The 24,817-nt window shown below is 39.7% G+C and overlaps 1 protein-coding gene across 1 annotated transcript; it reads right to left on the bottom strand.

The window, feature by feature from the left end:
* Positions 1–24,489, bottom strand: LOC123660211 (protein transport protein Sec31A). Its single transcript, XM_045595311.1, has 26 exons — positions 24,420–24,489; positions 24,012–24,239; positions 23,585–23,721; positions 21,074–21,243; positions 20,522–20,604; positions 19,864–19,980; positions 18,144–18,288; positions 17,543–17,712; positions 16,877–17,018; positions 15,781–15,855; positions 15,600–15,700; positions 14,807–14,919; positions 12,737–12,834; positions 11,893–11,946; positions 11,058–11,142; positions 10,363–10,473; positions 7,807–8,004; positions 6,783–7,123; positions 4,942–5,053; positions 4,523–4,600; positions 3,842–4,308; positions 3,251–3,334; positions 2,318–2,623; positions 1,472–1,597; positions 1,068–1,139; positions 1–362 (listed from the first exon to the last, which is right to left on the bottom strand). The coding sequence occupies exons 2-26, from the start codon at positions 24,212–24,214 to the stop codon at positions 174–176; spliced, it is 3,777 nt and encodes a 1,258-aa protein (XP_045451267.1). The 5' UTR covers positions 24,215–24,239; positions 24,420–24,489; the 3' UTR covers positions 1–173.
* Positions 24,490–24,817: the final 328 nt, after the last annotated feature.

Raw genomic sequence — 24,817 nt, 5'->3', positions numbered from 1 at the left:
TTTCAATTCAGTCGCCTGGCTGTCGACTTGCAATAGGGTGGCGACAGTCGCCGGCTCACACTATGAATACCAGATTACGTAACAAAACTAGGGTGACCATGATAAAAAACGTTTTTTTTTTTCAATACAGTCGCCTGGCTGCCGACTTGCAAGAGGGTGGCGACAGTGGCCGCTCACCGCGCGACGACGCGCAGCTGCGCCGCGAGCAGGAACAGCACCTTGAGGCCGGGCAGGAAGGCGGCGGCGGCGGCGAAGTCCGCGCCCGACGCCAGCGCGGCCGCGGCGCCCAGCGCGCGCTCCGCCTCGCCCGCGCGCGCCGCCGCGCTCGCCTCGCGCAGCGACTGCAGCGCCGCCTCCGACAGCTGTAACGGCACGGCGCTTATAGCATAACAGTGCCTCCTAGCTAAGTGTATATTGTAAGTAGGCCAGCAGGCCATAAGTGTATATATAAGGTAACTAGGACATAAGTGTACATATACGGTAACTAGTATATAAGTGTAAATATAAACTTAGATAATAAAACTGACAGTAGGAATACAAAAAATCTTCAGAAATGTACACAGCTTCTACCCTGGATCACTGGAAGGTGGAGAAAAAAAAAAACAAAAAAAAACAGTGCCTCCTAGTCTGTGCTGTCCTAGCTAAGTAATATTACTGTCGAGCGGCGTTGTGTATCTGTCGTGAGTAAGGTGACCGGAGTTCCCGGGGGTGGACGGCATGCGTGAAGCATCGCAAGTATTATTTAGCCGTGATCTTCTGTAAGGTCGAGGTACTTCCCCAGTCGGACTGCTCCAGATTTTGAGCAGGATAATTCCTGTTGTGCTTTATTTCATTCAACGTGTCATTTAAATTTACACCAATTAAGTTTTAATAATAATTAAATATATTTTTCAGGTATACGTTTAAAAATCAAATGTCGATGAAATAACAATCACATCCGACGTTAACGCATGATAGTGTACAATAAAGAGTATTTGTATTGTATTGTATACTATCTTCATCTATTTAATCAAAATCAAAATATGTCAGCTTCACGTAGTTCTGATACAAATTGAAATAGAACTTACCTTATTTTCACGCAACATATCGTATAACGTTTCCAGCCTCCTCTGGACATCTTCGAGTTTTCGTTTCATTTGCTAAAATAAATAAATAATAAAACGATTTATTACTACGTATTAAATGATATGCTTATCACTCAATATCGTGTTATGGTTTGAATTAAAGTATTAAATATATATTTAAAATCTAATCAATAATATTTCTCACATTTTTTTTCTATAGTCATTACATATTATACATATAAAAAAAAGAAAATAACAACTAAAAATTTTTACGGCTAGTTTCCCTTTATTTATTTTTATTATGAATTTCATCAAAAAATGTTACATGTATTTAACATAAGTCACATCTAAAAGAATTAGTATTGTAATAGGACCTAAAAATACGTTTATATAAACTTGTCAGTTACCGGGTTAGTTGCCTTTTCAGAGCAAGCACTCCGTAACGAATCAAACGCAGTCTGCAGTTCAACGTATTCATCGGGTAAAGGTTCTTTTTGTATGGGCTCTGGTTCCGCTGGCGCCGGGGTTTCCAACTGTAAAATCACGTAGTAAATAGAAAGTTTTAAATTGCTTACATAAATAGATAAATACGCAGTGTATTTTTCTTACTTTCACGTTTTTTATTTTCTATTTTGATTTTGGGACTTTTAACAGCGAGGCTGAATATGTCAGTCTCTCAATCACAACCGACAATTCAAACCTTTACCTTTTTTGTAATAAGTTTCATGCATAGCTTTATGCAAGTGACACCAGCAGTTTATTTTGACTATATTAATTTATAGCAGTATAAATTATATATGACTAAACATATATATGATTAAATATATAGTATCATAGCCCTATCATGACAAATATTAATCTATAATATAAAAATGAGTCGCTGAATGTGTTGCTAAGCGCAAAACTCGAGAACGGTTGGACCGATTTCGCTAATTCTTTTTTTAAAATATTCCTTGAAGTACGAGGATGGTTCTTACGGAGAGAAAAATTCTAAAAAAAAAAAATTAATAAAATTAAAGAATCGACTGTTAGGCGATACGAAGTTCGCCGGGTCAGCTAGTATTTAAATAAATTTAATCCATACAAATGTATGTGTATCATGTTATGTGCCGCGTCCTTTCTTCTGTATACAACAGGTTATTGTAAAATTCAAAAAATAATTTTCAATGATTTTTTCATAAAATTTTTTGACAGTGAAATATCTAAAATTCGGATATAGTGTGTTTTAATCTAAGTATAAAATCGGTACTAACCGGTTGTTGATACCCGGTTTGACCTTGCTGCATATACATCCCTTGATATTGCCCTGGTGGCATTGCGGCTGACCTGGAGTAATCGTCACCGTACTGACCCTGGTCACCATGGTACTGACTCATCTGTGCAGGGTACTGAGTCTGGCCAGGGTAGGGAGCTTGACTGGGATACTGTGTCGGCTGGCCAGGATACTGAGGTTGTTGGCCAGGGTACTGAGATGTGGGTACTAATGGCACGTATTGCGGTGGTTCGACACCGAATAAGGGATGTGTGATAGGAGCTTGAGGTTGGATCTCTGGCTTGGGCTGAAACAAAATAACAATTATTATATTTAGTTTAGATATTTGTCATGAATTAGTGAACATTGCAATGCAGATGAGGCTTAATTTTCAAATTTTTTTTAAAATTTCATTACATTTATCATTATAATTTAATTTAAAAAGGTGATATTAAATACAAATAAGAGAAATACAAATTTCAATGGTCAACCGGGTTTTGAGTTCATAGCATCTCGTTGTAACCAAAGAATTCGTTCCGCTATAGCTAGATAGCTAGCTAGCTATTAGCTATAACTGTTAAACCAAGGTTACCTAGTAATAAGATTTCCGTTTTCTAACCTCTACTTATGTCGATTAAAATTTACAATATTTTTCATACGGGATTAAATCACTTTTTTAACACAATAAAAAAATATATATTTAGAACGGTCAAATCAAACAACTTTTAGTCAACAGATAAAAAACATTGCATTTCATAAGCAGTTGAATATAAAAACATCAAATACGACAGTTAAAATGAGAAGTTATATGAAGACCAACTTTTATTATAAAAGGCCAATAAATTTAGTCATGTGTATGTAATTATGGAATGAAATCTCAAACTCTGTTTCAAACACAAGACACTCCCATGCTTGGGTCACTGTCACTCTGTACCTCGACTTGTCCTCTGTGCTCTATAATGTTTCTCCACTGTCGTGTTCCAGCGTGTAACGCTGACATATCTTCATGCCCAAAGCACTAGATGATTTTCAAGAAATACTTAAATATTTATTTATTTTTGTTGAAAGCAAGACATTATAGTTGAAACAGATGTGTATGTACTCGAGAAGTGGTGTAAATTCACAACTTTAATTTATCTGTGGCTGTGCTTTGTGTAAACACCGCCACAAAAAAAAATAACTCAACACGTTTATGCAAATATTGTATTATTTTAAATATGGAAAAACGAGTCTCACGTACTTTTTTTATTAGTTGAGTATAAATCTATAATCTTTACTGCATTTTTGCAAACTTATTGCACACACCGAAATATATATATATATATATATTTCATCACCAACTTTGGTGTACAGATTTTCATTTCAGTGCTTATCTCGATATACATTGTAAAGAAACTGTTATTAATTTAGAATATGTTAGGTACAAAAAAAAATACCCAGTGCCAATAACATATAGCGACATTTACTGTGATTAGGACACTAAAAAATTATATTTTTTTACTCTGTGGTAAAAAGCTTGAATTACCTTTGGTTTCGCTGTGACCATGGGAGGGTCGTTCCAGCCTGGAGCGGCGGGCTTGGGCGGTGGGGGCGCTGACATCCCTACGTCTGGCTGGTAATAATTGCCGTTTACTGGAGGATTCATCGGATTCAGTGGATTCATTGGCGCTTGATTCATTGGATTCATTGGCGCTTGATTCATTGGATTCATTGGCGCTTGATTCATTGGATTCATTGGCGCAGGATTCATTGGATTAATTGGCGCAGGATTCATTATATTCATCGTATTCACAGGTGGTTTTGGGTTAGTGGGTTGTTGATTGATCGGTGCGAAATTATGGCTAGGCACACTAGCGGCACTAAAATGGTCGGGTAGAGGGCTGTTGTAGCCGTAGGAGGTTTGGGAGGGGTTGTTATAGCTGTATTGGTTGTAAAGGGGTGCAGGTGCAACCGATGGATCGACTTTATATTTCGAACGACCGATAATACCACCTGAAAATAACGAAATATTTTCAATAATTTTAATTTTATATCAAGTATTGACACTGATGGGTCAATGCGCTAAATAGCACAAGAAAAGAACTCAATATTAGACTCTAAAAAATACTTTATAACAAGGAATCTTAAAAGTTAATGATTGACTCGAACGCAAGCGAAGTCGGGTGGTACGGTAGTGTAATATGTCTCATATGTCTTTGAGTCTTACCCGGCTGTGAGGACACGCTGGGAGGTCGCGGCGGCGGAGCGCCCGACCAATTCGTATCAGACGCAGGCGCGGCTGGTTCTGTGAATAAGAAAAAAATATTTACAATCCAACGAACATTTACAAAATTTTGCTAAATCCCTTAGATTTAGGAAACAATCTTTGAAAAAATCATTACATCTAGGTGTTAATGCGAGCTTAAGTTTCTGTGGTTTACCTTGAGATTATTTTCAAAATTTTCTTTGTGTGTTCCAATAACCACTAAATTGTTTCTAATTGAATGATTACAAGGACGGAACTGATTTTATTATTTAAATTTATTCTTAGCTGGTCTGTTTCGCTACAAATAATTTCTATGAATCCAAGTTATCCGAAATAAGCTCTTTTATTTCTATAATTATTTTATCAATCTCGGTACTCACGCGCGCTGTACGCGGTGACGTCATTGTGCGCGAAGTGCGGGCGCGCCTGCGCCTGCGAGCTGGACGTGCGCGTGCGCACCGGCTGCGCGGCGGACTGCGGCAGCGGCTGCTTCTGGGCGGCGGCGTGGGGCTTTAGCTTTATACTTGTACTACACTACATTTTTTTATTTCTTTTTTTAAACATGATCGCTTGTTCCTAAGGTAATGCTTGTGTTACAGGTAACCGATATAGCTACATAATTCAATATATACAATGATGAAATGTTGAAAATAAAAAAAAACAAATAAATTTTATATTATTGAAGTTAGCTTTATTATAGTAATTCTGAATCGTCTTTATGAAATAATGTATTATAATATTAATAGGTTGTCAAATGAATTTTCATTTGATAAATGTTGTTAATTTCCGGATTTTATAACTAATATAACATGAAGATTTACTAAAGCCAAAACTTTTCTATGACTTTTTGAATCAAAACTTCTTTACGTTCGCTTGACTTGGGAGTAAGCTGGTGAATGCATGACTAGAGCGTTACGAAAAGTATAATCGAATGAGGCGAACGGAAGTTGGCTATGCTTTAGATTAAGAACCATCGAATTATGGGATTTTGGGAGGTGGAGGGCAGAGGGTGGAGGGGAAGCTACTCTAGGTAACACTGCCATCATTCGGAAACCAATGGTTATGGAGATATCCAAAACCGAATCGGAGCACCCCACTATTCACGTGGTCTTGGTCTGTCCTACCCCTAAAGTGCTCTTTAGAAGCCGGAGGCGCGGAGGGAGGGCAGCCCTCGCCCGCCGAGCGAAAGCGCGTGAACGAATGCGTAGAGGAGCGACTAACCTCCGGCGACCAACCTTCGTTGCGGAACGGAGCATAAGTGAACGTGCTCACGCACGCAAGGGCGGAAGGGCTGCACTGCCCGCAGCACCGGAGCCAAGCGTTATTCTAACCTCAAAGGTGGTAGGTTATTATTTTTTTGTAATGTAATTATGCCTATAAACGGTCTAATTTTGAAGTTAAATAGGTTACGTATATTTTTTTTTTTTTTTGTAGCGAATTTATGCCTAGGTGCCTATTATGGTTAGGTTATTTATTTTTTGATTTAATTCATGTCATGTTTTTCACTTCAATATATTTTTATTCTTACTTATTTATGTCATATATCGGTAACAATTATTAAAAATGAACTAAAATATTGAATATTTTTCGTATATAACAGTAAATAAGTAAAAATAAAATATATTTAAATGAAAAAACATAACATGATGAAATAAGGCTGTATGGTCTTAGACCTTTGCCTTTTACTGTTATTCAGACAAAAACAACGAATTTATAAATAATGATATGAATAAATGAATTTATAAATATAATAGCTTACATTGCTTTGAAGTGAAACGATAAGTGGCGCGCCATTTTTTTTAAAGCATCTATCTCTCAATCGTTAAATATCAGTATTGTTTGTTAAAAACAGTGTGAAAACGTTAAATTAACGTGTGAAATGTGAAAATGACGTATGAAATGTGAAAAAAAAATGCTTGTGGAATGTGAAAATAACGTGTAAAAGTTGCGAAATTCTTCTTCTGATTTCAAAACTTTAACCATGGATATCTCCATAACCGTGAGGTTCCAAAGTGTGGCAGTGGTACCGGAGGTAGCGTACCCTCCCTCCCTTCCCCCTCCACCCCAAAGTCTCGAAATTCGATGGTTCTTAATCTAAAGCTATAACCGAAAGTTGAGAGGGAGTTATAGGAGTTAGATGGAGCTAAAGAAGTTTTACTTCAGTCGTATGGCCTAAAGCACTCGTTTTGTTTTTTAAGTAAGCTCAATAGAATGAAGTCACCTGTGCAAGCGCGATCTCCAGGCGCTCCCTGAGCTCCGCGCCGGCGCCCCGCAGCACGGCCAGCGCGCTGTGCAGACAGCCCTGCGCCGCCAGCCGCGCCGCGTACCGCGCCAGCAGCTGCTCGAGCGCGCCGCCGGGCCGCAGCGCGCGGCCCTGCGCGGCGGCCGCGGCGCGCGTCAGCAGCGCCTGCTCCGCCGCGCGCGCCAGCGCCGCCGCGCCCAGCTCGGCGCCCAGCGCGCGCGCCGCCAGCGCGTCGCCGTGCGCGCCGCACGTGTAGCACAGCGCGGCGGCGGCGCGCAGCGACTCGTCCGCCTCCGCCGACAGCTTGTCGCCCAGCACCTCTGCGGGCGCGACAAGCGTCAGTTGCACGCGTGCACCGTGCGCGTTTATACTGGGGTTTAGCATTGCATAATTGCTGATGTTGCGGCGTCAGCAATGGTGTAGTATTTCACATTCACTATATTAAATATATTAAGTTCTCACAGTCTTTGTCAAATTTCCATAGCGTTCGCTGCTTAAGGAGTTTCTTCAAATTTTATGTCATCAACTAAGTTCAGAAAAATAATTATTTTAAAAGCGGCATTAAAACATCACAGCAACAACCGCAGCAGCGCGGCCGCCAGCTGCGCCACGGGCTCTCATCTAACATCTAACACGTAGCAGCGCACTCACCGCAGTAGTGCGCCAGCGCGTCGCGGCGGCAGTGCGCGGCGAGCGCGGCCAGCGCGTGCGTCCAGGCGGCGGGCGCCAGCGCGCGCAGCAGCTGGTCCCAGGCGCCCCGCAGCAGCGCGGCCGCCAGCTGCGCCACGGGCTCTCATCTAACATCTAACACGTAACAGCGCACTCACCGCAGTAGTGCGCCAGCGCGTCGCGGCGGCAGTGCGCGGCGAGCGCGGCCAGCGCGTGCGTCCAGGCGGCGGGCGCCAGCGCGCGCAGCAGCTGGTCCCAGGCGCCCCGCAGCAGCGCGGCCGCCAGCTGCGCCACGGGCTCTCATCTAACATCTAACACGTAACAGCGCACTCACCGCAGTAGTGCGCCAGCGCGTCGCGGCGGCAGTGCGCGGCGAGCGCGGCCAGCGCGTGCGTCCAGGCGGCGGGCGCCAGCGCGCGCAGCAGCTGGTCCCAGGCGCCCCGCAGCAGCGCGGCCGCCAGCTGCGCCACGGGCTCGCCGCCGCGCGCCGCCAGCTGTGCGCGCTGCACGCGGTACAGGAGCTCCTTGCTGCCTGCGAGGAGTGCGTATTATTTTAGACCAGCACTCGTCACACTTTTTCGGTCAAGGACCACATAGGACAATGCTGGTATCCCTGCCGAGCGACACCGCGCCATGCCAAAACGTACCGAGCTGTATATGTTTGAATCCAAAAACGTGCCACGTCGAATGCGTACCGTATCAAAAGCGTGCTGCGCAGAAAGTGTTCGGCGCCGTAAGCGTGGCGTACCGAAAACATATCACGCCAAAATGTGTCACGCAGAAACTGTACTGTACCGAAAGCGTATCGCGCCGAAAGTGTAACGTACCGAAACTGCGCCCACCAAAAGTTTGCTGCGCCGACAACATGCCGCGTTGCAAGCGTGTCACGCCGAGCGTGTGCCGTGCTGAACGAGTACCGCACCGAAAATGTACCGCGCCAAAAATATGCTGTTCCGAAAGTATACCGCGCCAAAAATGTGCTGTACTGAAAGCGTACCGAGCCGACGGTATGCTGTACCAAAAATGTGCCAAGCCAAAAGTGTCATTGGCTACGACTTAGGACATCGTTAGTGCTTAGTGTTTGAACCTAGTGTTTTGTGTTGGACCTAGTGCTAGTGAATAAAGTCTCCAAAAGAGTCAGCAGGTCTTTCTCTCCAAATCCTTCGAACCCTAACACGTAACAACTGGTGTCCGAAGTGGGTTTTGGAGATGCCATTGACTCCGAGAGAAGACTTCAAGAAGGGCGTCAGGACAAGGGCACACCCATTGGGGACCAAGCTCCGCCCACCGTGGGCCAAGACCCCGCCTATCATGCCCCGCCCACTGACCACACCCCCCCTAGGCCCCACCTACTCGGACTCAAGCCCCGCCTACTCGGACTCAGGCCCCGCCTACTCGGACTCAGGCCCCGCCCACTCGGGCTCATGCCCCGCCTACCCAGGCTCAGACCCGCCCACTTTGTCTCAAGCCCCGCCCGCTGGATCCGCCCACCGTACCACGCCCACCAGCGACACCGTAGCTTCTACAGACCCTCAAGTGGCTCTTCGATTAGGAAGTTTAATTAAATTAATGGAGCTAGGCTGAAATTTGTGCTTGGCAAGAATCACAAGAGCAACAAAAGGCTGAAATTCGTGGTGCTTTGCAAGTTTGCAATTACAAGAGCAAACAAGTTTCAAATTGCAAGAATCACAAGAGCAACAAAAAGCTGAAATTCGTGGTGCTTTGCAAGAATCACAAGAGCAACAAAATGCTGAAATTCGTGGTGCTTTGCAAGAATTACAAGAGCAAACATGTTTCAAATTGCAAGAATCACAAGAGCAAGAGGAGCTCCAAGAAAAAACGCTTTGGGCTGTAAAAGATGTTAGTGACGCGGTGACTAAGCTTCGAAAAGATGTCGACGTAGTGGAAGAACGAGTTACCAGGTTAGGATTGGATGTTGAAAATGTGAAAACCGGCCTCACTGAACTACAGAAGAAAGTAGTGCGCCTTGAAACCACGGGAGTCGCGATGTCTAGTGGAAGTACCGGAGTGGCGCAAGGACCAAGAGTGAAAGTGCCTCCATACGACGGCACTACTCCGTGGAACGCTTAACGTCAACAATTCCAGACGGTTGCTAATGCCAACGGATGGACAGAAGAGCTGACCGCTCTCACTGCTACGCTCAGAGGGCAAGCTTTGTCGGTTCTGGGAGCACTGTCACATACAGGAAACGGGTTCCAAGACTTGATGGAGGCACTTGAATCCCGATACGGGGAGTGACACCTGGAGCACGTGTTCCGTGCCCAACTGCGTGACAGAGTCCAACGCTCAGGAAAAGGACTACAACAATGGGCGTTGGAAATTGAAAAACTCGTCAGGAAGGCACACCCAGGAGCAGACACCAAAATGGTAGACACGAATATTGTTCAAGCATTTGTCGACGGAATCAAAGACCTGGAGGTCAGAGCTGCAGTGAGGCTTCGTCACCATACCTCGTTAAAGGAACCATTGGCGCATGCTTTGGAAGTCGAGCCTGTTCGCCATGAACCATAAGATCCGCGAGGTCTCTGAGGGTGTCAAGGTAGTTAAGGCTCCTACGAAGAAAACTTCTGGAGTCATGCGCTACAAGTGCGGCGAGAGGGGCTATCTTCAGCTTAACTGCCCGCAGAAGGAGACCCAGGTGGCAATGCAGCGTATCCTTCGAACCCTAACACGTAACAATATCTTACGACACCTACGGGAAGAAAGGGGGTGGCTATATTCTTTACTGCCGTAACCACACAACTTACTCTAAGAATATTGCCCACAAAATACAAAAATAATTATTTCGGCTTCTACTGCTCTCATAGCCTCACCGGACTCACACACGGTTATCCATACCATCTTTCGATATATAGCTACAAGCAGTTACCCAGCGAGGCGATGATGAGCGCGTCCTCCACGCGGCCGGCGTCCAGACACAGCTCCACGGCCTCCTCGATGTTGCCGCACACCAGCGCGCGGCAGATCTGGCTCGTCGGGTCTGGGGTACCATTTCCAAATAATATTATATAACTCAATAAAACAATAAACCCTCGGGGGTAACATTATTTTTCGTACTGAGTTAATTTTTTTTTTTTTATGTCACTAGGTCGGCAAACAAGCGTACGGCTCACCTGATGGTAAGCGATCACCGTAGCTTATAGACGCCTGCAACACCAGAAGCATCGCAAGCGCGTTGCCGACCCAATCCCCAATCCCCCAGGAGCTCTGGTCACCTTACTCACCAACAGGAACACAATACTGCTTGAAAACAGTATTATTTTGCTGTGATCTTCTGTAAGGTCGAGGTACTACCCCAGTCGGGCTGCTCCATATTTTGAGCAGGAAATTCCTGCTGTGCCCTACCTCAGTTAAATTTTTCGGATATCTATAATAATATCTTTGGATCTGTACGGTTACCATTTACAATCTGTGCAGTTAAGTGACAAAAGACACAATAGAAATTACTCGAGATAAACCACATCTAAAATTCTCAAAATATCACCAGTTATTTTAAAAACTTAATGACAAACTTGTCAAATATATACAATAACACTATAAATAACGTAAATAAGGTTGACATACCGTCACCGCTGGGTATGACAACGTTGGTCACGTTGGGATCCAGTTCTATGCTTGCGAGCTTCTTCTCTATCAGTGTCTGAGCGTCCTGCAAACACAAAAATATTACCCAAGATGTACATGAACTTCTTACAAGTGGGTAGTTTGAAATTATACTTAACTAAAAAGTCACATGACACGAATTGGATTATATTGATTCATAGCACGGACAAGCTTTGAATAAATCAATATATGATATGTACGGTTTCATTTTTGTGTTACCCAAACATTAGAAATTCTAAACATTTTTGAATATCATATCAAAAATGACCGCTCCAACGGGGTTCGAACCCGCGTCTCCGACTGACCGTGTCGGCGCTCTAGCCAATTAAGCTATAGAACGATGTACCCGCTAGAGCGAAATTTTTGATACGATGATTTTATTTTCGGTTTAAGCGAACCGTGGCGTTCAATATATGATTCAATAAAATTTTTAAAGTTGGATTAAGCTCAGTTTAAAGATTTTTTCTTCACTAAAATGCACCGTACTAGGTACTGTTTTTATGGTTTTACTTCCGTGTAACAAAGAATTACTGTTAAATGTTAAATTAGTATTCTCTAATCATTAAGCACAATGGCTTTCAAAAGGAAATACTATGTCACGATACCCAAAATAAAAAAAAACCAAACCAAATTTTTGTACGACTAAATATTTTATTATGGATTAGCTAAATGGCTTTCAAAAGGAAATACTATCGAATCCCAAAACACACAAAACAAACCAAATTTTTGTATGACTAAATATTTTATTATGGATTAGCTAAATGAGCGATACTTTTATATTTAAACTATTACTTACAGACGAATGATCAGTACTCGTATCCGTCGACAGTTCGGCTTCGGTCTCAGTGCTCTCTCCCTGTGTTGTTAGTGTGAAAAGTTAGGCAATTAGTTCATAGACTTATCTTGTGAAGAAATATGAGAGGCTGATAGCTACAATGATCGCTGTTATGTTACATAAGTGTCCATATAGTATATACAACATGTTGACGACAAGATTCCATTTAGTATAGTAAGTTTTGTATGTTAATTTTTTTTTCAAAAAGGTTGACAGATAGTTATAAGGATAATTCACAACACAAAAAAAAATATTATATGTACACACATGGCCAGATTAAGTCTGGAGGTCCTGGCAATGGAGGGGAGGCATCCTTTTATTTTTTGAGTAAAAGGTCAATTTTTTTCAGTGAAATATTTTAAATCTACGAATAAAATTATATCAAAAAAGTATAGTTGAATATAATTAGTTTTTTAGAGATTTTTTTTTTGTTTACTATAGAAATATGGTCCATAGTCTTATATTCTACTCATCCGGCTCTGCCTTCATCATAGTCATTCATTGTCAATTTAGATTACAAGTCAGAGTCTCGTTAATCAGATTTTATGGAACACAATAGCTTCCTAATACACAGAAGACTAGTAGCACAATTGTGAATTACTAACTAAATTAGCATAGAGAACGGTCCCAACAGTATACAACATTAGAAAATCATAAAATGTGTCAATTCTAGGGTTAAAAAAATTAGTGGTAAAATAGTAGTGGTAGTCTAGCAAAAGAATGTGAATATGAAATTAATAGGAACCCGTTTGAAAACGAACAAAAATTTACATTTTAAGTAAAAAACAGAGTATTTAAGAAATACTTTTACCCTGCTTAGTCCAGCCGCATCTTGCGCGGCGCGAGTTTCACCGCTCGTAAGTTGACTCTTGAGTTTCGATACGACTTCGTCTTGTTTGAAACCTGAAATATATTAACAGAATATACATTACATTGATATAAACATTTTTGAATACCATATCAAAAATTGACCGCTCCAGCGGGGTTCGAACCCGCGTCTCCGACTGACCGTGTCGGCGCTCTATCCAATTAAGCTATGGAACGATGTACCCGCTACAGCGAAATTTCATTGTAATATGAAACTTTGAATAGTTACGGGTCTCTGTAAAGAACTCACTATAGACGGCGCCACGGTTCGCTTAAACCGAAAATAAAAATCATCATATCAAAAATTTCGCTCTAGCGGGTACATCATTCCATAGCTTAATTGGCTAGAGCGCCGACAAAGTCAGTCCGAGACGCAGGTTCGAACCCCGCTGGAGCGGTCAATTTTTGATATGATATTCAAAAATGTTTAGAATTCCTATTGTGTGGGTAACACAAAAAATAAAATCGTACATATTACATTGATATATTTATAAAAGAAAATGTGCCCATTGTCTATTATAGTACCCTAGTAAGAAGACCACAGAAATAGTGACCAAGTAATAGCACAACGACCAAGTAATATAACAACCCTAATAATGGCACCCTAGTAACAGAACCTCATTAATAGTAACCCAGTAAAAGTACCCTGATAATAGTACCCTAGTAATAGTATCCTAGTAGTAGTACGCTAGTCATAGTACGCAAGTAATAGTACCCTAGTAATAGTACCCTAGTAATAGTACCCTAGTAATAGTACCCTAGTAATAGTACCCTAGTAATAGTACCCTAGTAATAGTGCCCTAGTAATAGTACCCTAGTAATAGTGCCCTAGTAATAGTGCCCTAGTAATAGTACCCTAGTAATAGTACCCTAGTAATAGTACCCTAGTAATAGTACCCTAGTAATAGTACCCTAGTAAAAGTGCCCTAGTAATAGTACCCTAGTAATAGTACCCTAGTAATAGTACCCTAGTAATAGTACCCTAGTAATAGTACCCTAGTAATAGTACCCTAGTAATAGTACCCTAGTAATAGTACCCTAGTAATAGTACCCTAGTAAAAGTGCCCTAGTAATAGTACCCTAGTAATAGTACCCTAGTAATAGTACACTACACACTAGTGCTGTGTGGCTACGGCACTAAAGAATTTAGCCACCCCCTCTCTTCCCGTGGGTGTCGTAAGAGGCGACTAAGGGATAACAAGGTTCCACAACCACCTTGGAACTTAAGAAGCCGACCGATGGCGGGATAACCATCCAACTGCTGGCTTTGAAATACACAGGCCGAAGACGGGCAGCAGCGTCTTCGGTGCGACAAAACCAGTACTGCGGTCACCAACCCGTCTGCCCAGCGTGGTGACTATGGGCAAAACACATGAGTTCACGTTATTTTTGGCGTAAACTTGTGGAGGCCTATGTCCAGCAGTGGACTGTATAGGCTGTAATGATGAATAGTACACTAAATATTACTAATGTACTATTTCTTACTATTGTAACCTAGTAACAGTACCCTAGTAAAAGTACCCTAGTAACAGTACCTTAATAACGGTATCATAGTAACATTAGTAATAGGAACCTTGTAATAGTACCCTAATAATAGTAAGCTAGTAATAGTAAGCTAGTAATAGTAAGCTAGTAATAGTAAGCTAGTAATAGTAAGCTAGTAATAGTAAGCTAGTAATAGTAAGCTAGTAATAGTAAGCTAGTAATAGTAAGCTAGTAATAGTAAGCTAGTAATAGTAAGCTAGTAATAGTAAGCTAGTAATAGTAAGCTAGTAATAGTAAGCTAGTAATAGTAAGCTAGTAATAGTAAGCTAGTAATAGTAAGCTAGTAATAGTAAGCTAGTAATAGTAAGCTAGTAATAGTAAGCTAGTAATAGTAAGCTAGTAATGGTAGCCTAGTAATAGTAACCTAGTAATAGTAACCTAGTAATAGTAACCTAGTAATAGTAACCTAGTAATAGTACCCTAGTAATGTTTTCTTAGTAACACCATCTTAGTAATCACTTACCAAGTAAATTAAGTATCTCTGACCGATAAGAGGGCAGGAAATTCGCTCGCAGGAAGAACCACGAGAAGCGCTCGTTCTGATCTGTCGCGGCATCGCCCTTTACTCGACAGTATCTGTTTAAAAATTACACTTTATTAAGTATCTTTATTTTTGGCGCAAACTCATGGTAAATAAGTACCTATATTATTATCATAAAAAATATCAAATCTAAAATCCCTAATTGATTTGAATAATGTATTAAATAATAAGCTAAAATTAGTCACATAGGTCGTGGATCAAAGTTAACTGTTTTATTATGAGTATGAAACAAAAAAAAAATAATTATTTGAAATTCTCCCTTTGTGTTTGCTAGTATTTGCTAAGTGCTAAATTTATAACAAAAGTAACTAAAAGTGCTTATTCATATTCGACTATTTGCGTGGCTATTACATCAGATATATAATTCTAAAGCATACATAATGTCCTACAATGTTTAACTGAGGTAGGACACAGCAGGAAACATCCTGCTCAAAATATGGAGCTGTCCGACTGGGGAAGTACCTCGACCTTACAGAAGATCACAGCTAAATAATATACTGCTTTCAAGCAGTGTTGTGTTCCTGTGGTAAGTGACCAGAGCTCCTGGGTATTGGGGGTAGGGTCAGCAAAGCGCTTGTGATGCTTCTGGTGTTGCAGGGGTCTATAAGCTACGTTAATCGCTTAGCATCAGGTGAACCATACACTTGTTTGTCAATCTATTTATATAAGAAAAACAATAATTTCAAATGAAAGACTCAGATAAGATTTAACTCACTCCGCTAGTTTTTCCGTCGCTCCAGGCTCTTGACTTAGAGTTAGACTTATCACTGTGTCTAACTCTAAGGCTTTTTCAACTATTTCCGGTTCGCTCACTACCTAGAAGTTGTCGAAGTAATTAATAAAAGATATTAAATAACTGACATACATGTACAAATTAATGGTGAGTATATAATTACCTGACTAATGTAAACTAGTTTCTGTGGTCCCTCCTCTTGTGAACATTTCTCGAATGTTACTAGTTTACCACCGAACTGAAAAAAGGCATAACTTATTATATAATAATTGTAACATTTCAATGTTTTAAATGCTACATTGCTTCAGCCTGTAATATCCCACTACTGGGCATAGGCCTCTTTCCCCATGAAGGAGAAGGATCAGAACTTAATCCACCACGCTGTTCCAATGCGGGTTGGCGAATATATTCCCTACTATGAGTAACGATCGCTATCAGGTGTATATACATGATAACAACCGGGACCGACGGCTTAACGTGCTACATACGTTAAATGCTACATACTATATGTTATTGAAGAAATTAGATAATATCAAAATGTCATACAAAAATCATTACAAAAATTACTAAACTTCCTGTTTAGGATCAATCATCTACTTCTGATTTAGTTTCAAGATTATGATTTTGATCTGTCCAATCCGACCAATGACTAATGAAAATTACTTTTATGGACCCCTAAATCACGAGCTTTTCCTAGTTCAGGGATCAGAATTCCAATGAATTTTGAATAATAAAGTTTTACAAATAAAACCTATATAATATTTTTTTTAGTCTGATGAATTGACATGTACATAAAACGAGTGTGCTTTAGACCACATGACTGAAGTAAAACTTCTGCACAATAGGCCTGCACTGTGACTCAGGTACACGTAACTGGCTATGAAAGAAAGAGAGAAAGATAATGTGTGCTCGCAAGTCTCACTCTTGCTCCGTTCGCCTCACCAGATCACACTTTTCGTAACGTATTCACCTGCTTGGTTACCAATCCGCCTGCCCAGCGTGGTGACTATGGGCAACACACATGAGTTCACGCATTTTTGCGCGAACTTATGGAGGCCTATGTCCAGCAGTGGAAATAGGCCTGTATTGTGACTTAAGTATACGTAACTGGTTATGAAAGAGAGAAAGAAAATGTGTGCTCGCAACTCTCACTCTTGCTCCGTTCGCCTCACCAGATCACACTTTTCGTAACGCTCTCGTCACGCATTCACCTGCTTACTTAAGTCAAGCGTGCGTAAGGAATGTCTACTTCGACTCACAGCGAACTTAGCGGCGACGGGCCGGCGGAGCCAGGCGGGCGCGCGCGGCGGCTGCGGCGCGGGCGCGGGCGGCGGCGCGGCGGCCGGCACCGCGGGCAGCGCCGCGAACGACAGCGCGCCGCCGAACGAGTCGATGATGCTGCTGCTGCTGCCGCCGCTCTGCGGGCATGCGTTACTGAGGGCGGTGCGCGCGCACCCGCACGTGGCGTGCGCGCGCACGTGCGGTACACTCGCGCACGATATTATCTACATATTAATACGTGAAACAAAAACTTTACGAAGATTGCTCGGACTGAGCAGTATGAAATTTGACACAGTTTATATATAGGAGTGCAGAATGCTGACATTTTTTTTAAACTCACACCACTGTATTTGACATACACACGCATCTATACTGTTTTGTTTAATGTTCTTTAGTTATAATTTAAATACAACAAATTAATACGTTTGGCGTCAAAATAATGACATTAATTTTAATAAGTTATTTTTGCACAAGAGAAAGATAGAGTACGTATCAGTCAGAGGACTGTCATGGCGCTTTCATGACAAGTATTAGAAAAAGCGCAAACGAGAAAACATTTTAACGATGTTTTTCTTTTTACTCGTATTACTAAGTTTTTGTATATAAATAATTTAGATATTTGCGAGTGTAATAGCCCCAAACACTGTGCGTCCCGGGCGCGCCTCACCATGGGCCTGCTGGAGGCCAGCAGCGTGTGCAGCGCCAGCGTCTGGTCGAAGGAGGCGGCGGCCAGCAGCCCCGCCTCGCGCGCCGCCCACGCCACGTCGAACACCCACGCCGCCTGCCGGCTCAGCTCCAGCAGCAGCTCGCCGCCCTGGGCACGCCGCGCTGTTAGAGACACGTGGCTCCAGAAGGTTCGGGGGTGGTCGGGGATCGTTGGAGATCGTTGGGGATTCTCGGAACGTCGGGAGGCTTTTACTACTTTCGAACGTGCACTGAATAATTTCACGATTGATCGCAACATAGGTGTATCCACCACGCTGCTCGACTGCGCGTTGGCGAATATATTCCCTACTTTAAGAAACAATCGCTATCAAGTGTATATCATGACAAACAGGAGCAACAACTTGACATGCTCTTCGAGGCACGGTGGGAAGACCCACAAGGACAAACATCAAAACCGGAAAGAAATATTTGCAAATACAAATATCCATTCCGAACGGGAATTAAACCCGCAAAACGCTTGTTGTTAGACGCGCACATGGCACACACTAGTACGCCAGAGCCCAAGTCCGGCCCGCTCACCGGCTTGGTGTTGTTGGGGTTCCAGGCCAGCAGGCGGCCGTCGCGGCCGGCGGACAGCAGCAGGTCGGGGTCGTGGCGCGACCAGGACAGCGCCAGCGCGCCCTTCTCGTGCCCCTCCAGCGTTGCCAGCGGGGACGCCGCCAGCCTGCGAACATTGGACTCATCGTTTTTTGAACTTACGACTTATGGAACCCTTACCCCTGGTTTACCCTTCTTTTGGTGGCTTTGTTACGTAACTCGTTACGACGCCAGTCTATCTGGCTTTCCTTTCAACTTGCGGTAACCATGCTTAATTCTGTAGCTTTCAGATGTTATATTCACATTTCGCACTTGATATTAACATTTCAGACGTTAAGTTATTGTTTTCACACGGTTTTTTAACAAACGATACAACTGATGTTTAATGACTGAGATATAGATGCTTTAAAAAAAAATGGCGCACCACTTATCGTTTTGCTCCAAAGCAATGTAAGCATAAATTCATATTTTGTTTAAAAGTTATTTAAAGTAAGGCAAAGTTCTAAGACTATACAGCCTTGTTTCATGTTGTTTTTTAATTAAATATATTTTATTTTTATTTACTGTTATAAAATTACGTCGATAAACGGTGTAATTTTTAAATTAGATAGGTTAGGGTTTTTTTTTGTAACGGAATTATGCCTATAAACGGCCCCTTTCTGAAGTCAGATAGATTATGGTAATTTTTTTATTCGTCATGTTTTTCACTTCATTATATTTTATTTATTTATTGTCATATAAAATGAACTAAAATATTGAGTATTTTTCGTTTATAACAGTAAATAAATAAAAATAAAATATATTTAAGTAAAAAACATAACATGAAACAAGGCTATATGGTCTTAGACCTTTGCTTTTACAGTTATTTAAACAATAACAATGAATTTATGCTTACATTGTTTTGGAGCGAAACGATAAGTGGCCTGTCATTTTATATTAATACATCTATTTCTCAGTTGTTAAACATTAGTTGTATCGTTTGTTAAAAAAAAAAATGAAAAATGAAATGTTAAAATCAAGTGCGATATGTGAAAATAACATGTGAAAACTATGGAACGGAGCATGAGTAACGTAAGTTGTATCGTTTGTTGATCTTGGAGTCGAGATCGTTTTCATTTTGAAAATAACTTATGTAACGTGAAAATAACGTGTGAAATATAAAAATAGCGTGCGAAATGTGAAAAAAAACGCGCGTGAAATGTAAAAATAATGTGTGAAAGCTGCGAAATTCTTTTTCTAACCTCAAAACCATTAACCATGGATATCTCCATAACCATGGGGTTTCGAAGTGTGACAGCGGTACCAGGGGTAGCGTTCCCCACCCTCTCTCCCCTTCCCCCCACGGTCCAGAAATTCGCTTTTTCCTAATCTAAAGCTTTACCCTCGCCACAGAAATCTAATCTCCACTTAAAATTAAAATTATTTCGATTAAATTTTCTGTATTAATTCGAGGTACTTCTATTTTAGGTCAGTAGATAAATAGCCCTCTAAATTTGACAAAACGATTCCTAACAGACCAAGATAAGGACAGATAAAAAAATTGCACTTTGTAAGATTTTATATTTGAAATTCAGAATATGCCCCGCCCCCCCCCCCCCCCCCATTTCCCAAACAAATTTTAACATGGGAAACTAAGGAACGATCTCGAAAATTGTGTAATGTCGTCGTAATCCGTGAGATCCCCCCCCCCCCAGCCACTCACCGCAGGTCCCACAGCTGCACGACGGGCGCCTGGTCGTCCTCGGAGGCGACGCACAGCTGCGTGGCCACGCGCGGGTGCCACGCGAGCGCGCGCCAGCGCGTGCGCGACTGCCCGTCGCTGCGGACACACTCGTACATTACTTCATATACGTATAACATATATTTATAAAGGAATATACTCCTTTGAGTTTGTATATTTGTATAGTACCTTTTTTTATAGCAGTAGTAATATGTATTGTTTTATAAAGAGATTTTTGACACCCCATAATAGTCACATATAAAAGAAATATTTAATTTTAATTTTATGTATAGGAATTGGTAAATAGCTTTAAATGTCGTTTCTTTGTTTTTTCAGGTAGATTAAGGGTTTTATAATTAATTTTGTATCATAATGTATAAAGAAAAATTATATAATAAAATATTTGTTTTTTAGAGCAGCACATTGTATAATTTTCCGATTCCAATTTTAAGTAATCAACTAATGTCTTATATATTATTGAGGATTATCGCAATTTAACACAAATTGTTTCTCTAAAAATACAAAGAAACTACATTAAAGTTCAGTCATCTACAGTAAAATCATAAAATAATTAGCAATTCATTTAACAATCGCTATCAGAGTTTTGTTTTGATGTCTTCATGAAATTGATGCAACTTACCTTAATTTCATTATTGGTTCATTCTTTCTAAGATCCCATACTAAACATCTTGTGGCAAATGTGGACCCTAAGATGTGTTGAACCTGGAACAAATGCATAAATACAAATTATATTGCGTATATAAAACTCCTCTTTTCCCGGGGGTGTCGTAAGAGGCGACTAAGGGATAACACAGTTACCACTACCAACTTAAAAAGCCGACCGATGGTGGGATAACCATCCAAATGCTGGCTTTGAAATACATAGGCCGAAGACGGGCGCATCATCTTCGGTGCGACAAAGTCATCCCTGCAGTCACCAACCCGCCTGCCCAGCATGATGACTATGGGCAAAACACATGAGTTCACTGCATTTTTAGCGCGAACTGTTGCGTGCCTATGTCCAGCCGTGGTCTGTATTAGGCTGCGGTGGAATACAAGATATTGCTTATAATGTATGTAAGTTAATCTTGTATGGTGTAAGTTAATTCTTAATATTAACCCTTGGTTAATTTTACGACAAAGTAATAAATAATACAGACTATCTCTAATATTAATTACTGTTACTACATACCTGCTGGTTCCAAGCCAAGCCCTGAACATGGTCGTATGGCTGATTTTTGTTGCCCGGAGCCATCGGCTGGCTTGTGTTGTTGAGGTCCCATATAAAGATCTCAGATTCAGAAGCACCAGATGCCAATAGGTTCTTTTGATACGGATTTATGTCTAGGGCTGACACATTACCTAAAAAAATTAAATTAAAACATTTATTTCACCATTATTAAGAACTCAAAAACTAATCATCAAATATAGTCAAGTTAAAATTAACTTAAATCATCATTAAGTAAATATAAATGATATGACAATGTTGTAAAAATATATCATTGAGATTATTTATATGTGTAACAAAATCACACTGGTTTCAATCATTACGAATTAGTAAGGCTTCAATTTTATCACATAAATAGTCTTACAATGACCTATCAATTACTGTTATATTAACTATCACTGGGTTCAAATCTTGTACCAAAACAGTACATGTCCATTTAGATCATTTCATTAATTTATAGTTCTGTAACAGAAAATCGAGAATGCAGTTCTAGGTAACAAAATTAATTTGTTCTTAATATTTCTGACCATACCATAACATAAAAGTGTGGTTAAAATTACATACTACAGTTATATCCAGTGTTTTGTATTTAAATCTAATATGGAAGATTGTTAATTGTTTTCATCTCAGCATTATGAACATTGAAGACAATTGTGTAATGTCTTATAAGAGAAATAAACAAACACAATTCCATTAACATTACAGATTCAAACATAATAATGTAACAGATTAAACGCAATAGGCGTTTGGCATATTCATTACATATTGACATGAATTCTATTTATGATTACTAAATATTGTATATTTGTTAGTATTTTGATATAATTATCCTATATTTTATTATTTTCCTATGTTTTATTATTATTATTATTACTTTACTTTAGTTTACAAAATTCATCGTGTCCTTTAAAATGCATTCCATTTTTAATCATCATCATCATCATTTCAGCCTACAGTCTACTGCTGGACATAGGCCTCCACAAGTTCACGCCAAAAATGCAGTGAACTCGTGTGTTTTACCTATAGTCACCACGCTGGGGTTGGGTTGGTGTTTTTAAGTTTTAAATAAAAACAACAATTTATTACAGTAGAGGATATTATCTATGTCTTTCTACATATTTATAACATAAAAATTATAACTCTATCTGAAACTGGGATTACAAAGTATAACTTTTTAACCGACTTCCAAAAAAGGAGGAGGTTCTCAATTCGACTGTATTTTTTTTTTTTTTTTTATTTATGTATGTTACATCAGAACTTTTGACCGGGTAGACCGATTTCGACAAATTTTGTTTTAATCGAAAGGTGGTGTATGCCAATTGTTCCCATTTAAATTTATTTGAGATCTAACAACTACTTTTCGGGTTATATCTAATAATGCGTTTTTACTTGACGCTTTTTTTGTCGACCTACGTTGTATTATACCGCATAACTTTCTACTGGATGTACCGATTTCGATAATTCTTTTTTTGTTGGAAAGGTGATATCCCTAGTTTGGTATCATGATAAGGAAACCAGGATCTGATCATGGGATCCCAGAGAAATCGAGGGAAACTCTCGAAAATCCGTAATAACTTTTTACTGGGTGTACCGATTTTGATAATTTTTAATTTAATCGAAAGCTGATGTTTATCATGTGGTCACATATAAATTTTATTGAGATCTGATAACTACTTTTTGAGTAATATTTGATAACATGTAGTTGCTTGACTATTTTTTCGTCGATCTACGTTGTTTTTACTTGTCGATGTAATTGAAGTCGGTTTTTTTTTTCATTTGCGAGCAAACACAATTATGTAAATAATTACTTTCAATATTTTTACTTTTATTATAGATAAGAAATGTCAAACCCTATCTAGTAAGGAGGCCATTAAATCTGTTATCACATTACATTTTGAAGAGTAAAACTTTTTGTTAAATATTACTATTTACTTAATTGCAAAGAAATGAATAAATAGAATATAATTACTATAACAGTTTATTTAACTACCTGATGTTATTTCTAATGTTCAATTCAAAAACGACAGTCACATTTTTAAAGAGTTTGTATATATATATAATAATATTATAAAGTTAAAAAGCCTTTTGTGTTTGTTTATTTGTTTAAAAAGGCTAATTATCTCAGAAAGTACTGAATGCAATATTTTTTAAATATATTATATTTTGTTTTATTTACAAGATACATAATAATTTATAAGTGAAACTTCATTAGGCGCATGAGGGTAAAATTTTTACGGATGGTACGCAACAATAATAATATTAGCATCACGAAAATGTGCAACGTTTTTGTCGAACAACAGAGCCACCTAGCTTGTACTATAGAAACTACAAAGGTTGTTACATTAATATCGATATTATTACATTGCAAAGTAACTAGATGGCGCCGTAACGGAAATCTAAAGCTTTAGATATGTAATAACGAGATACGTATAAACGAGACTTTGTATGCACACACTTTTTTTTACAGCTACCTACCACTGTGTTTGGAACTGCTGCCAACAAGAGCATCACTGGCGCTATTTAACAGTTTGTCTGCACTGTAGAACTCTAGCAAGCCTCCGTCACAGCCACCCACGATCACTCCTGCACCCGACCAGACTAACTTTTGAAATCTATAACAAATATAATATTCTGTTACTTAACTTTGCTTATAATAGATGACAAAACTCTTAAAATATAAATTAAAAAAAAAAACTTTACTCATAAGAACAAAACTTAACATAACCATTACTTTTACAAGTATGTGGATGTGTTCAATGACTTTTAGTTAATTGATAAATGTTTTATTCCTACCTTTTTCGTTTTTATAGATGAAAGAAAAAAATTATAAAGAAATTTAAATGCAATTAAACTCTTCCAATTAATTATGCGTTTTCAAAGTACCACTAATAATGAAACTTACTTATGTTTTGTCTGTATGCTTGCTTTAACTTCCAAGTCAAGGCTCGGTTCACCCAAGTTAAGAGAGTGCAGTTCTAAATAGGAATTCGTGCTGAACGAAGCATCAACTTGCTGTGCTGCGGAGCCGGTCACGAGCATCGTCGGATAATGTTCCGCCGGCGACCAGCTCATGTTCACCGTCCGCTTCAACTCCTTGATCTTCATCTTGATGCAATTGTCTCACTAAAAACTGTTAAAACCGTTTAAATACACAAAACATACTAAATTATGTCATAGTATTTTGAACACGTCAAAACGCTAAACTAAAAATAATACGTGGTAGTTTAACACTTTATAGCCTTGCTAATCTCTGAAATAAGAATTTCAGTCATGAGAATTATCAAAATTATTGGTAAATTTTATTATTTACCATAAAAATACGGAGTTGGCACTTCCAACGTGGCTGACGTAAATATTCCTGATTTGACAGCAAAATCAAATGACGTTGCTTAACAAACAAAATTTTATCGTATAACTCGAGCCAGTAAAGAAGTACTCTAAGCTAATAAGAAAGTACGATAGCGATTGTCGTTTTTATCTCTATTCTCTAATAGTCTGCATAATACGACGTAAAAAAATATGACAACTTGAAGACAAATATTACAACAGATGTTCCTATACAAATAGTTGAAATTAGGTACTTATTAGAATTTTTACCGTGATTTAATAGTACAAAATAAGTAATTATAAGTAACCAACTATATAAAAGTAATGAACTAATAAACTTATTTAGCGATTCGATTTTCTACGCAACGCTTGAATGTAATA

Source organism: Melitaea cinxia, chromosome 15 (genome assembly GCF_905220565.1).
Source record: "Melitaea cinxia chromosome 15, ilMelCinx1.1, whole genome shotgun sequence".
Classification (NCBI taxonomy): Eukaryota; Metazoa; Arthropoda; class Insecta; order Lepidoptera; family Nymphalidae; genus Melitaea; species Melitaea cinxia.
This window is presented reverse-complemented; position numbering and strand designations above follow the sequence as displayed.

Coding starts and splice junctions, on each gene's coding strand:
- LOC123660211 (XM_045595311.1), bottom strand. CDS start 24,214: ATGAAGATCAAGGAGTTGAAGCGGACGGTGAACATGAGCTGGTCGCCG. Junction 17,713..18,143: donor ACCCCAACAACACCAAGCCG/GTGAGCGGGCCG, acceptor CGGCGTGCCCAG/GGCGGCGAGCTGCTGCTGGA. Junction 1,140..1,471: donor CTGAAAAGGCAACTAACCCG/GTAACTGACAAG, acceptor TATTTATTTTAG/CAAATGAAACGAAAACTCGA.